The sequence below is a fragment of the Ranitomeya variabilis genome, chromosome 8, assembly GCF_051348905.1.
Source record: "Ranitomeya variabilis isolate aRanVar5 chromosome 8, aRanVar5.hap1, whole genome shotgun sequence".
Lineage (NCBI taxonomy): Eukaryota > Metazoa > Chordata > Amphibia > Anura > Dendrobatidae > Ranitomeya > Ranitomeya variabilis.
In genome coordinates, this window is record NC_135239.1 from 82,178,404 (window position 1) to 82,194,580 (window position 16,177).

At 47.5% G+C, this 16,177-nt stretch overlaps 1 protein-coding gene across 1 annotated transcript in view; it reads right to left on the reverse strand.

The window, feature by feature from the left end:
- ASPM (assembly factor for spindle microtubules) overlaps positions 1-16,177 on the reverse strand; it is a 63,303-nt gene extending 47,126 nt beyond the window's left edge. Inside the window, exons 1-7 of the mRNA XM_077276030.1 lie at positions 15,775-16,177; positions 14,054-14,197; positions 10,707-12,417; positions 6,292-6,384; positions 4,593-4,700; positions 3,813-3,959; positions 414-659 (exon numbers count right to left, since the gene is read on the reverse strand). Coding sequence (XP_077132145.1) covers positions 414-659; positions 3,813-3,959; positions 4,593-4,700; positions 6,292-6,384; positions 10,707-12,417; positions 14,054-14,197; positions 15,775-16,074 — 2,749 coding nt within the window. The 5' untranslated portion in view covers positions 16,075-16,177. The remainder of the gene's footprint in view (positions 1-413; positions 660-3,812; positions 3,960-4,592; positions 4,701-6,291; positions 6,385-10,706; positions 12,418-14,053; positions 14,198-15,774) is intronic.

Consider the following 16,177-nt stretch of genomic DNA (forward strand, 5'->3'; position numbering starts at 1 on the left):
AAAAATCAGTGGGAACATTTTTATCTCTGGTCAGAAGCTATAAAAAGTAGTGAATGTGAATTTTGTATATGAGCGAGTAGCGTAGCATCTAGGCAATGAATACTCAATCAGATGTTCAAAAACAGATGGAAAAGCTAAGGCTATGTACACATATAACAATAATGCAACATTTTTTCTCCAGGTGTCTGCACCAAAATACATAATAACGATCTTCCCGATCATTGCAGGATTTTTTTGCTGCATTTTCCCCTTTATTTGGGTGCAGATTTGAAGCTGCGTTTTTTAATACTAAAGAGCTTTGATCCTGCACTTCTAAATAGATTAAAAAAGACATGGACAGATACAGAGCAGTCACAGCATGGCGCCACATAGGTGTAAGGAGACGTAATGTCCCGCTGGAGGGGTCACCGTACCAATGTCCTTCCACAGGTGCCGGTCCTTCCGCACTAGAAGACGACGGGCTTCGATCTCTACTTCCAGTCTCCGTATCGCTCTCACCACGGGCTCGGAGGTAAAGAGGCGGCAGGCGGATCTCCTCAATCTATTCAGCCTGCAGCGAGCGGTGTACGCCTTCAGAGAGACCTCCTCCTTGGTGGGAGCCTTTGGCACGCTCACTTTATGACTGTTCTCAGCCCCAAGGATCAAAGCGGCTGCATTAACTATCGAGAGATGGAAGTACATTAGACAAGTGCACAGTGGTATCAGGAACCGGTCATAGTGCTGATGGAGCGGCTCCATACATAGCACGGTGACCTCAGCAGGATGAGATACCAAATATTTCCCCACAAAACTACTAGTAATGGTGTCGGCTCCACCTCTGCTCGTTCTGGTCTCAGGAGTCCAGTGGGTGGCCCCACTCAACGACTGACCGCAATTCTTGTATGCCCATCCACATGGAGATGTCTGTCTATCATTCAGTAACACCGCCCTCTGGACTTCTAGGCGTAGACACAGCAGGGATAAAAATTAATAAAATACAAGCAAGACTGCATTCACCAATGTCCGAGTGATGCCCGACTTTTTACCAGAAAGCACAAGAGTTAAATGGATCTATTCAGACCTACGTAAAAGACTGATCCAACAATGAGATCCATGGAACTCCGAGCATGTCCTTTTCAGATCAGATTGTGGAGATCAGAGTACGACATACACAATACGTCTCTATGCTGCCAGATTAAAAAAGATAAACAGCACAAAACCACTACACCGATGTGTGAATTCAGCCTTTTACGGAATTTTTTTTCCAGCATGAATCTTCGCTACTCCTGTTCTAATCATGCATCATAAAAAGAAAAATGTTCACAAGAACCAATGATTGAAAAACGGATTGGTCCGCTATAAACTATAACCCTGGTCTTGTTGGTGTGATGCCACCTCCAGAAGAAGGCAGTAGCCAAAACGTGCGTTGGGGCAGGAATCACCACCCACAAGAAGTAATGTCTTCATTGTACTGAGTATTCTGTTTTTTGGATATTCCCGTTCCCCTTTAGAGCCCTTTTTAACTCAAAAACATGTTTGTAGTAGTTGGGAAGTTTATACTATACACTTTTCTGTACCGCCTCTATGTGGTCTTTACGTGGGTGTATGGTGCAATCTTCTGGTCTCCCACTTTTTAGCAATCCTGTTTATATATCTATACATACACACACCGCTCAAAAAAATTAATGGGAACACTTAAATAACAGAATATAACAAAGTAAATCAAACTCCTGTGAAATCAAACTGATTTTGGTAAATCCGCACTGCAGATTTACAGCGGTTTTTGTGTGGATTCCACCTGCGGATTCCTATTGAGGAGCAGGTGTAAATCGCTGCAGAATCCGCACAAAGAATTGACATGCTGCAGAATAAACAATGCAGCGTTTCCGCAGCATGTGCACTGCGGATTTTATTTTCCACAGGTTTACATGGTACTGTAAACTCAAGGAAAACAGCTGCAAATCCACAGCGGCCAATCCACTGCGGATCCGCAGCATGTGCGCATAACCACACTGTTTGACAATCAATTTCACATGCTGTTGTGCAAATGGAATAGATAACAGATGGAAATTCTTGGCAATTATCAAGACACACCCAATAAAGGAGTGGTTCTGCAGGTGGGGACAACAGACCACATCTCTATAGCAATGCTTTCTGGCTGATGTTTTGGTCACTTTTGAATGTTGGTTGTGGTTTTACACTCGTGGTAGCATGAGACGGACTCTACAACACACACAAGTGGCTCAGGTAGTGCAGCTCATCCAGGATGGCACATCAATGCGAGCTGTGGCAAGAAGGTTTGCTGTGTGTCAGCATAGTGTCCAGAGGCAGGAGGCGCTACCAGGAGATGTGGAGGGGGCTGTAGGAGTGCAACAACCCAGCAGCAGGGCCGCTACCTCAGCCTTCGTGCAAGGAGGAATAGGAGCACTGCCAGAGCCCTGCAAAATGACCCCCAGTAGGCCACAAATGTGCATGTGTCTGCACAAACTGTTAGAAACCGATTCCATGAGGATGGTCTGAGTACCTGACGTCCACAGATAGGGGTTGTGCTCACAGCCCAACACTGTGCAGGACGCTTGGCATTTGCCAAAGAACACCAGGATTGGTAAATTCGCCACTGGAGCCCTGTGCTCTTCACAGATGAAAGCAGGTTCACACTTAGCACATGTGACAGTCTGGAGACGCCGTGAAGAGCGATTTGTTGCTTGCAACATCCTTCAGTATGACTGGTTTGGCAGTGGGTCAGTAATGGTGTGGGGTGGCATTTCTTTGGAGGGCCGTACAGCCCTCCATGTGCTCACCAGAGGTAGCCTGACTGCCATTAGGTACCGAAATGAAATCCTCAGACCCCCTGTGAGACCATATGCTGGTGCAGTTGGCCCTGGGTTCCTCCTAATGCAGGACAATGCCCGACCTCATGTGGCTGGAGTGTGTCAGCAGTTCCTGCAAGATGAAGGCATTGAAGCTATGGACTGGCCCGTTCCCCAGACCTGAATCCGATTGAACACATCTGGGACATCATGTCTCGCTCCATCCACCAACGTCACGTTGCACCACAGACTGTCCAGGAGTTGGCGGATGCTTTAGTCCAGGTCTGGGAGGAGATCCATCAGGAGACCATCCGCCGCCTCTTCAGGAGCATGCCCAGGCGTTGTAGGGAGGTCATACAGGCAGGTGGAGGCCACACACACACTTTTTCCATTTCAACTGAAATTGGATCAGCCTGCAATTTGACTTTCCACTTTGATTTTGAGCATCATTCCAACTCCAGACCTCCATGGGATATTAGTTATGATTTACGTTGATAATTTTTAGGTTTTATTGTTCTCAACACATTCCACTATGTAATGAATAAAGATTTACAACTGGAATATTTCAGTGGTATCTAGGATGTGAGGTTTTAGTGTTCCCTTTATTTTTTTGGAGCAGTATATATGTATTTTTATCATTAATAAAATTTATATTTTTTCTTTCTTTTGGAGGGATTCCCTAACTAGTGACAACTCCTCTAACTCCTGTTCTAACCATGCAGTCATGTAAAACCCAGAGAAAGAAGGCAGAACACGTGCAATGTTCACTTTTCGTTAGGGGAAAGCTTGCTTGGGTATTTTTGGAACTCCCACAGAAGTGAATGGAGAGATCCGTGCATGTGCCGCCACCTCTGATTTCCTAGCAGAACCCAATTCTAGAGCTATTTGCAGATGCCTGAGGTTGGACCTGCATCTATTAGACATGTATGCCATGTCTTGTGTATATGGAGGAAATGTCTGATATGGGAATACTCCTTTAACCTTTGGTGAAACTCCAACATGTCCAGATCTTATGTTACTGACCTTTCATAGAATCCATTTTGACAGCGAAGTCATCAGGTGTGAGAATAAAGTTCAGCCACCAGGTAAAGCCCCGTTCCTGCTTTGCCATCCAACGTTCATCATAAAACATGTTTTTGGCAGCAAATGGCATGGGGTGTCGAGGGATGACTGAAAAATAAAAAATTGGCCTCCAATAAGTGCCACGACCTAACAATATAGTAATCATCACACGGCAAGGTGTTATTACTACCAGGTCCAGCAGACGATTGTACAAGGCTTTCAGGGGACAATGCTGCTCTTAGGCTAAGTTCACATTAGCATTTGAGTCCGCAGTGTGGTGCTGCAGACTTCTTTCCTTAACTCCGCCTACTTCCGCATGCATCCAGCGTACCCATCTTTAACATTGGGTACGCAGGGACATGAATTGTATGCGGATGCGTCCACAGTTTTGACGTGCCCGCCAACACAAGAAAATGCAACATGTTGCGTTCGGCGGGCACGTCAAAACGACGCACGCGAACGTATCCGCATACAACGCATGTCCCTGTGTACCCAACGGTAAAGATAGGTACGTAGGATGCATGCAGAAGTAGGCGGAGCTTAAGGAAAAGTCTGCAGCACCACGCTGCAGACTTAAACGCTAATGTGAGCCCGGCCTTACACTGTACAGAGGTAAACCGAATGCAATACAAGTGCACAAATAATGCAGATACCATAGGGATATACAGTCCTGCACTACAAAACCCATCATTTATAAACACAATCATCCTACATCCTACTCCAGAAGGGCAGATCTGGTACCTGTTTTGGGGGGCTTCATGAACGTCAGCTTGGACTGAGCAACAGCGACCACCCTCTTTGAATTCTTAAACGTGACTGCCGACTGCAGTTGTGGCAGCTCCGTGCGCTCTAGAGCCAAAATGTAAGGAGGAAAGGATTACTGCAGTCCTGATAAGTCACACATTGTATTTTATATGGCTATAATACCGTATATACTCGAGTTTAAACCGAGATTTTCAGTCCAATTTTTTGGGCTGAAAGTAACCCTCTCGGCTTATACTCGAGTCATACCCAGGGGTCCGCAGGGGAGGGGGAGCGGAGCTGTGTAATAATACTCACCTGCTCCTGGCGTGGTCCCTGCAGGTACCTGGTTCCCGAGCGCTGACAGCTTCTTCCTGTACTGAGCGGTCACATGGTACCGCTCATTACAGTAATGAATATGGACCCGACTCCACTCCCATTGGGGTGGAGCCGCATATTTATTACTGTAATGAGCGGTACCGTGTGACCGCTCACTACTGGAGGAAGCTGCTGGCGCCGGGGAACAGACGTGCAGGGACCGCGCCAGGAGCAGGTGAGTATAACTCCGTGCACGATATTCACCTGCTCCCTGTTCCACCGTTGGCGCCGCTGTGTCTTCCGCATCCTCTGCTGTGACGCTTAGGTCAGAGGGCGCGATGACGCGATTAGTGCGCCTGAGCATCAGTGCAGAGGACGGGAAGACACAGCGGCGGTCGGCAGTGGAACGGGAAAGGTGAGTATAGCAAGTGCCGGGGGCCTGTCATTTATTTTTTGAATCGCAGCAACAGCACATGGGGCAAATGTCTGTATGGAGCATCTTATGGGGCCATGTGCAGCATTATATGGTGCAAATATCTGTATGGAGCATCTTATGGGGCCATAATCCACATTTGTGAAGCATTATAAGGGGGAAATGTGTCTATGGAGCATCTTATGGGGCCATTATTAACTTTAATGCAGGATTATATGGGGCATATTTTAATATGGAGCATCTTATTGGGCCCATCATAAACTTTATGGAGCATTATATGGGGCTCCTGATTCAATATGGATATTCAAAAACACTTAACCTACTGATGTCTCAATTTTACTTTCATTGGTATCTATTTTTATTTTGGACATTTACCAGTAGCTGCTGCATTTCCCACCTTAGGCTTATACTCGAGTCATTAAGCTTTCCCATTTTTTTGTGGCAAAATTAGGGGGGGGGTCGGCTTATACTCAGGTCGGCTTATACTCGAGTATATCCGGTACAAGTATAAAAGCACAAAGTATTAAATATAAAACCTAAGGACTCTAGTTTATTTCCCTAAACCTGTGTAACTGTTAGTATGGGCCCCTACCACTCTCTCCGGGATCCAGCGCTGTTCTGCTCCTCTTCTCAGTGACATCACCACCGCTCTTCAGACTCTCAGTCACTAGGTGTGAGCTGGACGTCTCTTTTACAGTGTAATGAAGCCAGGCTCTGACGCTCCATAGACTGCCACTATAAAAGCCCCTTCCGGGTCACACAGTGTGGCTATGTCACCGAGAAGAGGAGCAGAACGGCGCCGGATACCGGAGAAGATGACAGTAGTGAATTCATTAATTGAGGTTATGGAATATAAAAAGAATTCACAGAATTGATTCGCTTTATGGAAAGAGTGACAGGAGTTCTTTAATCTTCCTTGGAATAAAACCCCTTTAAAATTTTCCATACCTTTCTGAAGACTTTTGACAAAGTTGCTTTTTGTTTTCATACTTTCAGCTTTAACCTTATGGACTTTCCCAGCATTTCTCTGTGCAGAATTGGCTGTAAAATATGGTAAGACACGGATGTCAGTGGTGTCAGATGAAACCAAGACGCGACAAACTGATGACCATTTTCCTAAAACAAAAACTGCTCTGGAAAATAGACGAAGCTGCCAATTCATAATTTACTTAGAAAAATCGCGGTATTAAAAGGGGCTCTGGCATGTTGTATCTTCAGGAGCAGTGCGTTCCCCCTGACTCCCTTTCTGGGGGCGGCGTGCTCCTGAAGATTGACGACCAGCGGTATGGTCGTGCTCCAGGTCAGAACTGAATACTCGCATCTAATCATCCTAACGCTTAATGGCTGTAAGTGGCCTGTGCTCTACAACCAGCCACTCCGACTGAAAGGTGGCCGGTAACCTTAGAAACGGGCGGTAAACTATAACATTAGAAAAGCTCTATGCTCGAGAATGCAGATTTTTATTAATGGGTAGATTGCAGGTGCGAGCCTTTACAAGCATTGTTCAATTTTATCCATTTAAGAACTTAGGCAATGTTGTGGGGTCTCTGGGATGGGTGTGCCTGCAATATCGGTAAGATGTCATATTGTAGCAAAAGCAGATAGTCACAGCCTTATGGAGCAGGTCCCTGGTTGGGGAGCATGGTCTAAGGTGGTTCTGGAATATATACCGGAGGTGGCTGGCTAGTGGGCTAGCTACACTGACTAGCTACTCCAAAACTGAAGCATCCGAGAAGGTCTGTACCTGGTATCACGGCCAGTCATTGGGTTCTGACAGAAGCAACATTGGCACAGAACAATCCCAACAACTAATGATGACGGTAGGGATTGTGGGAGGTCACAATGCAAAAGGGATGTCCTGACCCCGCCAGGTAAGATCACGGCTCCGCAGACTGTTCTGCCCTGTGACCCGTCAGCTTCGCTTTTTCATCATTGAGCCAATGAGTGCTTTTTGGTGAAAAATAATCTCATATCTTAACCCAGTCAATTTTCATGGGGTTTTTTTGCACTTTTGTTTTCTTTTTTTCTCCCTTTCTTCTAAGAGCACTAATTTTTTTTATTTTTTTTATTTCTACAGTCACATAGACATGAACAAATATAGTCAGCTCCCTCCTTATTCAGCAAACTATAGCACTTACCGAAAAAGCTGCAGCGGGAACCCGGACACCTGGAGCGCTCCCGATAATCAGCTGTCCGTCACTGTGGCTGCATGTGTCGCGGTTGTGTGACGGTCACAATAAATGCATGGAGAGCCGGTTTGTTGGGACGGTCACACATCCACGACACATGCAGCTGCGGAGCCGGACACCCGATTATCGGAGCGCTCCAGGTATCCGGGTTCTTCATGCAGCTTCTTCGGTAAGCGCTATAGCTTGCTGAATAAAGAGGGAGCAGAAGAAACTCGCTCATCTCTAGTGAGGACCAGTTTTTATTTTTGTAAAACAAATTGTAGTTTCTCATGACCTCATTTCATTTATCAATGTACTTAAAAATGGGTAAAAAATATCAAGTGTGGTGAAATTGGGCAAAAAAAAAGGAAAAAAAAAAAAAAAGCAATTCCACAATAGTTTCTTTTTAGGTCTGATTTTACAGCGTTTATTACGCTGTAAAAGTTTCCTGACAATACGATTCTCCAGGTCAGTATGACTAGGGCGAAGACCAAACGTTTATAGTTTGTCATTGATTTAAATGGCTTGCTCACTTTCAGGAAATTGGGTCACAAGCTAAGAAAAAAATAAATTAATCCCATAATCCAAAATTTTGTGGGCAAATAAATAGCACTTCAGTCATAGATGCTTACATAGGTTACCCAACAAGGAACGAAGTGACACATAAATGAGAGGTGCAGCGCCCCCCTTTTGTTGAAGAAGCTGCAAAGCGAAACGGCGCTCGTCGGGGGCTGGATGTGACACTTCTTCCTCCTATGCTGCACCATCTTCCTCCTCATTTTTCAGGTAATAGCTAACAGCTTATTGATCGGCTTTTCCACATTTTATTTATTTGGATCATGTCTCGTCCACTACTCTTCCATGCTTTACACTTTATTGCCATCTAGTGACTGTTCTAAAAACTGCATAGCATTGATGTTTTCTGTGGTTTTTCTGCTTTATATGAACAGATACTGTTCTAAAGGTACCTTCACACTGAACAACTTAACGATAACGATAGCGATCCGTGACGTTGCAGCGTCCTGGATAGCGATATCGTTGTGTTTGACACGCAGCAGCGATCTGGATCCTGCTGTGATATCGCTGGTCGGAGCTAGAAGTCCAGAACTTTATTTGGTCGTCAGATCGGCGTGTATCGTTGTGTTTGACAGCAAAAGCAACGATGCCAGCAATGTTTTACAATGGTAACCAGGGTAAATATCGGGTTACTAAGCGCAGGGCCGCACTTAGTAACAAGATATTTACCCTGGTTACCATTGTAAAAGTAAAAAAAAAAAAAAAACAGTACATACTCGCCTTCTGATGTCTGTCACGTCCCCCGGCGTCCACAGGGTTACGCGCTGCTGCTCAGAGCTTCCTGCACTGAATGCGTCAGTGCCGGCCGTAAAGCAGAGCACAGCGGTGACGTCACCGCTCTGCTTTACGGCCGGCACTGACACAGTGCAGGGAAGCGGACGCCGGGGGACCCGACGGACACCGGAATGTAAGTATGTAGTGTTTGGGTTTTTTTTACATTTACACTGGTAACCAGGGTAAACATCGGGTTACTAAGCGCGGTCCTGCGCTTAGTAACCCGATGTTTACCCTGGTTACCCGGGGACTTCGGCATCGTTGGTCGCTGGAGAGCTGTCTGTGTGACAGCTCTCCAGCGTCCACACAACGACGAAACAGCGACGCTGCAGCGATCGGCATCGTTGTCTATAACGCTGCGTCGCTTAATGTGACGGTACCTTTAGATTTAGGTCACTATTGATTTATGATTATGACATGAGCTGTTTCTAAATATGCCTATTTCCTGATGTGAGGGGATCATTATACTCTGCTGGTTACTTCTTTCCCTTTTTGGATATAGGACTGCTAAGGATTTTTAAAGAGATGTTTTTTATGTCCGCCCATATGCAAGTCCATACAACCTCTCTATAGGTATACTCTCTACTAGTGCAGATATTTTGTATACAAAAATTCCATCTTTTCTTTGTGTCACACCCTGACTTTTTTGTAGGTCCCATTTTTTCCATCTTCCTGTCTTTTAATGTTATGTAATTTTAAAATATTGTTTCAATAAAGACAAAAATACTTTTTATTCACTCTCATGTGTCACTTCGTACCTTGTTAGGTAACCTATGTAAGAAAAAAAATAAAGCAGCAGGTATCCACCCTCAATTGGTTTCAGGCCGAGCCCAGCGAGACGCTAGTGCGGCGATGCGTGCTGTTGACGTGACGTTTCTCTGCAGCCAAAGGGCTGGGGCTAGGTGGGGAGCCAGCGCCGGCAGCGGGGCTAGGAGGTGCGGAGCAGGCGCTGGGGCTAGGAGGTGGGGAGCAGGCACCGGGGCTAGGAGGTGGGGAGCCAGCGCCGGCACCGGGGCTAGGAGGTGGGGAGCCAGCGCCGGCACCGGGGCTAGGAGGTGGGGAGCCAGCGCCGGCACCGGGGCTAGGAGGTGGGGAGCCAGAGCCGGCAGCGGGGCTAGGAGGTGGGGAGCCAGAGCCGGGGCTAGGAGGTGGGGAGCCAGCGCCGGCACCGGGGCTAGGAGGTGGGGAGCCAGCGCTGGGACTAGGGCAGACAAGTACTGCAGAGTTTGAATTTTTGCATGGAGACCACTTTCCTGAAGAGTAGATTGTTTTTTTTCTTTAAACCACCTAAAGATGTTAACGTACGTCACCATTTTTAGAGATTTGTAAACTTTCATTATTTGGTCAATGGAGTGGTGTGAAGTTTTGTGTTTTTCGGGGTTTTTACATTGGGACCTGATATTTTAATTGATACCAATTGGGATAGATGCAAAATTTTGATTTTTTTATGCTTACTGCAGTGACCAATAAAATGCAATTCAGATTTTTCCAGATACAATGATTGATAGCATGTTTACTTTTAATGGTGCAAAAGAGAGGGGGGGGGAAAAAAAAAAAAAGATTTATTTGTTATACATATTCATGGAATCTTATAGAGGTTGTCCAAAACAGATTCTTTCTTTTTTTTCTGGCTCTTACAAGGATCATCTTTTGGGGATAAGTGCCCCCCCCCCCCCCCCCCAATCAGGGCAATAAATGATATCTGTGTATAGGCTATAAAGCTCTGTTAATCCGGTGCTACCAGAAGTAGCCAAGTGTCAGACAATCTTTGTTTAGTCACTAGTAGTGTATAAACGTACTGGCATGACAGGCCGGCGGTCAGACTGTCCAGTACGTGTTCCTTACCTGCTCTGGCTGGCGGGGCGTGCTTGCTGCCATGCTGTGCCTGGACACTCGGTCTGGACACCTGTATTTTCTTGGCCTGGGTGGCAGCACTCTGCAGGGAGTCGCTGGAGGACACAGAGGCATCTCTAGAGATTTCCTGACTTTTTCTCTTGTGACCACAGATGGGTGTGGATGCTTTCACAGAGGATTCAGCCCCGATGGCACCTGGCACACTTAAAACTGAGAAGTCTGACACAGTTACCACAGGCAGATCTGGGAGAATGACCTGCAGGTCCGCAGAACCATCTGATTCAATGTTCTTCAGTCTTCGGCGGGATTTCAGATGAGGTTTATGTTGAATATCGTTGCGATCCGCCGCCTTGACTTTGACAACAGTGGCTGATGCTATGGGAGGCTTCACCGGACGCTTGGTGCCAGTGTCACCATTCATCAGCAGAGAGTTAGCCCGCTTTTCGTGGTCTTCCCCAGCTTGTACATTAGTAACAGCATCCGATAGTATGGGCAGATCTTTCACCTCCTCATTTTGTAGAGAATGAAGCCCATGCTGCCGGCCCTCTGTAACAGTGGATGTGATTACAGGTGGTTTTCCTGGAATTTCGGTACCAGTAGCACCAGCACTAACTGGTCTTCTGCTTCCATCCCCGGTGCTCGGTTTTGTAATGGTGGAGGATATGATTGGTGGTATTACACGACCATTAGAACCAGCTCTATCATTGTTCAAAGATGCCAACCTCTCATTTTGCTTCTTTACACAAAACGTCAGTCTGGCACTTGTCGGCTGAAGATCCTGTATAGCTCTGCCGGGAAATTCTTGGTTTATACACCCCCTTACACATTGCGTCGTCATCACCTCTTCATGGACAACAGAACACTTACATGAAGGTGAATTTAAGGATAAAGGTTTAAAAGCTGCCGACTCAGGCGTAAGGAAGTTGTCCTTCACAAACTGATCTGGAGACAGGATTGGAGTCTGTGTAGCCGCGGTTAGATAGTCATCCGAGACCGCATATCCGTGGTTTACAAAGGGGCCTGGTGTGTGTCTCTGTGGGGTCTGTACAACTGCCGGTGGGGTCCGACTCCTGGAGAGGACAAGTCTGCAGTGTTCATGTGAAGATTCATAAAAGGAGTGAGAAGTCTGCGAGTGTGTCACTGTGACCTCAGAGCTACAGCGCCCCGGAGGAGAGGATGCTCTATCCTCATGGATCACACTTGGGGTGCAGATAAAGTGACCCGGATGGCTGGGTGTGGAGATAATTGGGGACACGGTCACTCTGTTCACCCTCTGATCACTCAGGGTCCACTGCTCCTCAATGACCACGTCCCTCTGTATAGTGGATGTAGTGGTGACCTCCTGAACGGTTTCGCTGTACTCTGTACTACACAGGACAGAATAGGTTTTTGACCTTCTGAGCGATCCGGGAGCAAAGGCCTGGAGCTGGTTAGCGAGCGGACTGATCACGTCAGCCGGGACCCTATTCTCCACACTTTGTCTAGGCTCCGTCCCTGGAGAGGGACCGGACACAGGTATGGATAGATTCTCACAGGACTGTAGGGGGCTTCTTGTCCTCTGTAGTGTCCCATGTGTGCTCTCGTGTGTTACGCTGAAAGTTTTGGTTTTGCCGCCATTAGGACAAGGCACTTTGGTCTTCAGCACAGAGGCTTTGGATCCCACTTGTGAATACTTCTTTTTTACAATATTCCATTTGCTTCTCTGGAAGACAACGAACAATATTAACAATAAACACAACCAAAACTGGTCTGTGCTCACTGACACCTAGCACAATGGTTTATGTCCCCGGCTCTTGCTCTCCGCTCATACACACTATAAGGTGCATTATGGCCCCATTCACACTGCTGTACCATTGTTTATGGAGGACCTGTCAGCAGGAAAATGGATTGTAAAGCAAAGACACGGCTGGAAAGGTGTTTGCAAATGCAGATTTAGTGGATACATTATTTTCTGATGTGGAGCAACAATTCTAAGTAATTCCCTATTTGTTGGTGCTAGGTAATGGTGATAATAGAGAGGGGAAAGATACCCACAATGCATTATGACTGACCCTACACCGGCTATATTGCCATATTACAGGCTGATGGAGCACAGTTATGGGGTATTACCAAATTACAAGAATGGGACAATTCTCAAAGCCGTGTGAAGAGAGCAAACGAAAGCCTGGTCCATCAGTGTGCCACATGTCTCCGCTGTGTGATACATGGGGGCATCTCTACACTGTAGTCGTAGCTCACTACACCTATTAGAACTGTACTTGTGCCAGAAATTTGCTCCTCATTTTTCAGGTATTAGTGGTGCACAGTGTGGCATTTAGGGCACGTGCCATTTCAGCAAATCAACGTCCCCTGATAGGACAACGTACAGAAAAGGGTCTAAAACGGTGCCTGTAACTTTTGCTTTTCAGGTTTTGGTAATCTGATGACAGCTGAGAATGCAAAGTAACTGGTGTCTGATGGTAAGACACCTCCAAATCCGAGCTCGCCAACGATCAGCACGGGCGCCGGATCAGATGTGATCATACTGGCACCATGCACTATCTGCTGGAATCAGAGGCCAACATGTTTCAGGGTTTATGATGCATTTTTTTTTAGCCAAAATCAGGATAAATAATGATAAGCAGTATGTCTCCTTTCTGTCTACGATTTCCTCATTCACCAGGGTGCTTAGGGTTGGTAGTAATGGGTGCTTTATGGGCACTAGTGACGGCACATCCTGGTGAAGTAGCAGGGGGCACTTCATAAGGACAGTACCGACACCATTTACAATCCACTTTACAAGGGTTTTCCAGGCAGCATTAACCCTGTAACTGCCTCAGAATCATTCTTACTGGATCACCTGGAGTATCACTAGCATCTCCGCTTCGGGATGGACTTTTCACATATATCATACAGGGCAATCCGCTGATTTTTCAGATAAAGCCGCAGAAGTGCTCTGTGGCAGCCAATTAAAGGAATTGTCAGAGCAAAATAACACATCGCCCTGAGGACAAGATATGTAGAAAATAACAGACACTCATCAACCAGCAGGAACTTGAAAGAAGCGCAGGCCGCCCAAGCTCCGCACAGAGTCAGGATGGTGATGTCACTGATCCAACAGAAGCTGGACCGCTGCAGCCTGTGATTAGCTGCAGCAGTCAGGTAACTTTGAGCAGTGCATCATCATAAGGCATCAGATGCTGCTTTGCTGAAGTTACCACACCCTTATCACCCATATGGCCTGACAGAGCATATGTACAGGGTCTGTCACTGAGGGACAAGCCCTTTAAAGTTGGTGAATCCCCTGTTAATCCGAGAACCTATATTATATAAAGATGTTCATTGGTTTAGACTTGTACCTTTTTCTTCACCGGAAGCTCCGCGCGGCCCAACAATACGGCCTGGTGCTTCACCACATCGTTTACAACGAATGTGACCAGTTCTCGGATCCCACCTTCCTCTAATGGGGTCCATCTGATTGTCAGCGGAAGAGACTCCAGCGGCTGCACAGGAGAAAAAGAACACGTTATCAGAACTGAAGGTGCATATGTACAATGTCATATTCTATGGGGGGCACATGGGGGGTGGGAGACATTCACTGCCATCACACAACACTACTAGTGATATAAAGCACTGCTGACATCACAGAGAAGTGACGGCTCCCCGGCGGTGCCCTTCTGTCCTCATCTCACAGTATGGTGCACCAGCATATAGCATGCAGGACAAACACTTCTACCACCCACCCCATGTCTCATGGGCTCAGCAGGCTTCTAGTAGTCCTCTCGGCTAGCTTTGCACTAGAGCCGGCCACCATCGGTGCCAGTGTGCACCCCAGAAAGACAACCAATTCATAAGTAAAGAAGCAGGGCCTCATAACCCTGACCAACAGAAAACAATGTGAGACCCCCAAAAAATAACTTTTAATCATATATACTAAAAAAAATGGACTCCTAAGTATTACACAGATACACAACAAAGCCTCACAGGGTGTTTTAGAATCCAGTAGGGCTGATCACATCATGCCAGACAGGGATGACAATATAAACATGAGGATGAATGACCTCGGGGAGATCAAAACATCCAACACCGCGGAGACACCATCACGTGTTTCTCAACGCATTTGCATATTTCCCATAAGGGATGAGGCAGTGTTCTGGATCACTGCGTTGAGAAACACGTGATGGTGTCTCCGCGATGTTGGATGTCTTGATCTCCCCGAGGTCATTCATCCTCATGTTTATAGTCTTTTCACCAGGCACTGCTCCTAATAGCCAGTTTCCTACTCCACACTGATGAGGGGCAAATACCCGAAACAGCTGTCTGTGGATGGATACCATGCTTGGCATAGGTGGTTTTCCTTTATTGGATGCTGCCCTTCCCGTGGTTGTTCCTTCCCGGTGAAAGACCTGGCTATTCATTGCTTGCGTTGAGAAACACGTGATGGTGTCTCCGCGGCTGTTCTACAGACAGGGATGACAGGCCTACCCAATCCGCAGACGCCCATTTCTCTCTCCCCACCTGGCAGTGGAGGTTGGCACCCTAGTATTGTGCAAAGGTCAGAGAGGCCCGGCGCCTGCGCACTGCAGTACTTTCCTCTGCCCTCAACAGGACAGAAAGTACGCCTGCGCAGGAGCCGCCGCGTGAAGACCAGAAGAGGACGTCATCCTATGAAGTAAGGAGGCCCCGGACCGCCCGCCCATCGGACCGCCCGCCCAGGTGGCTATAATCTAACCTCTTATTCTCATCTTCCAGGTTACATCGGGGGCTTATCTACAGCATTCCAGAATATTACAGAGGAGCCCCTGATGGCGGTGGCCATAGGCGGTGTTTGGGGTGACAGGGTCCCTGTAACGAGCCCCCCGTGTGGCGGCAGTACGGTATTACCCGCAGGTTAACCCTATGTCTCCTGGCTACCAGCATTACCCAACATGCCAGGTTCCCATAAAACAGACACACACTGGTGACTTTCCTGAAATAAGGGAAACTCTGCAGCCCCCCAGCGTCTCAGGAGCCCCGGACACATAGCGGTCCTGCACAGGGCAGGGCGTGCTGGGAGTAGTAGTCCTGCCGCCCCACATACCGGCACTAGGAGCTCGCTCTCCGGCACGCTGAAGCCTCGGTGCTGGGGCAGCTTGTGCACTACCACTTGGGCCGGGTCCTCTGAGGGATTCTGCAGCAGAAGAACCGCCGTGCGGGCGGAGCCGGGGCGAACACACCCGAAGCTGACGAACGGCGGCCGTGAGAAGTGCGTGAGGGCCAGCACCGGCACATCCTCCGGGGGCAGCGCCTTCCCCGCGGCAGCCGGGGGCGATATGCTCAGCATGTCTGGCCGGGCAGCTCCGCTCTCACCGCCGCTCACATACGCCCATTGCCTCGGCATCTGCGGCGGTCTGACTCTGAAACGGATTTCAAATCTCGGAGCTCACTGATAGGTCACGCTGCCTCCTTCTCCCCTCCTACTTTCTAAGATCATCCAATAGGAA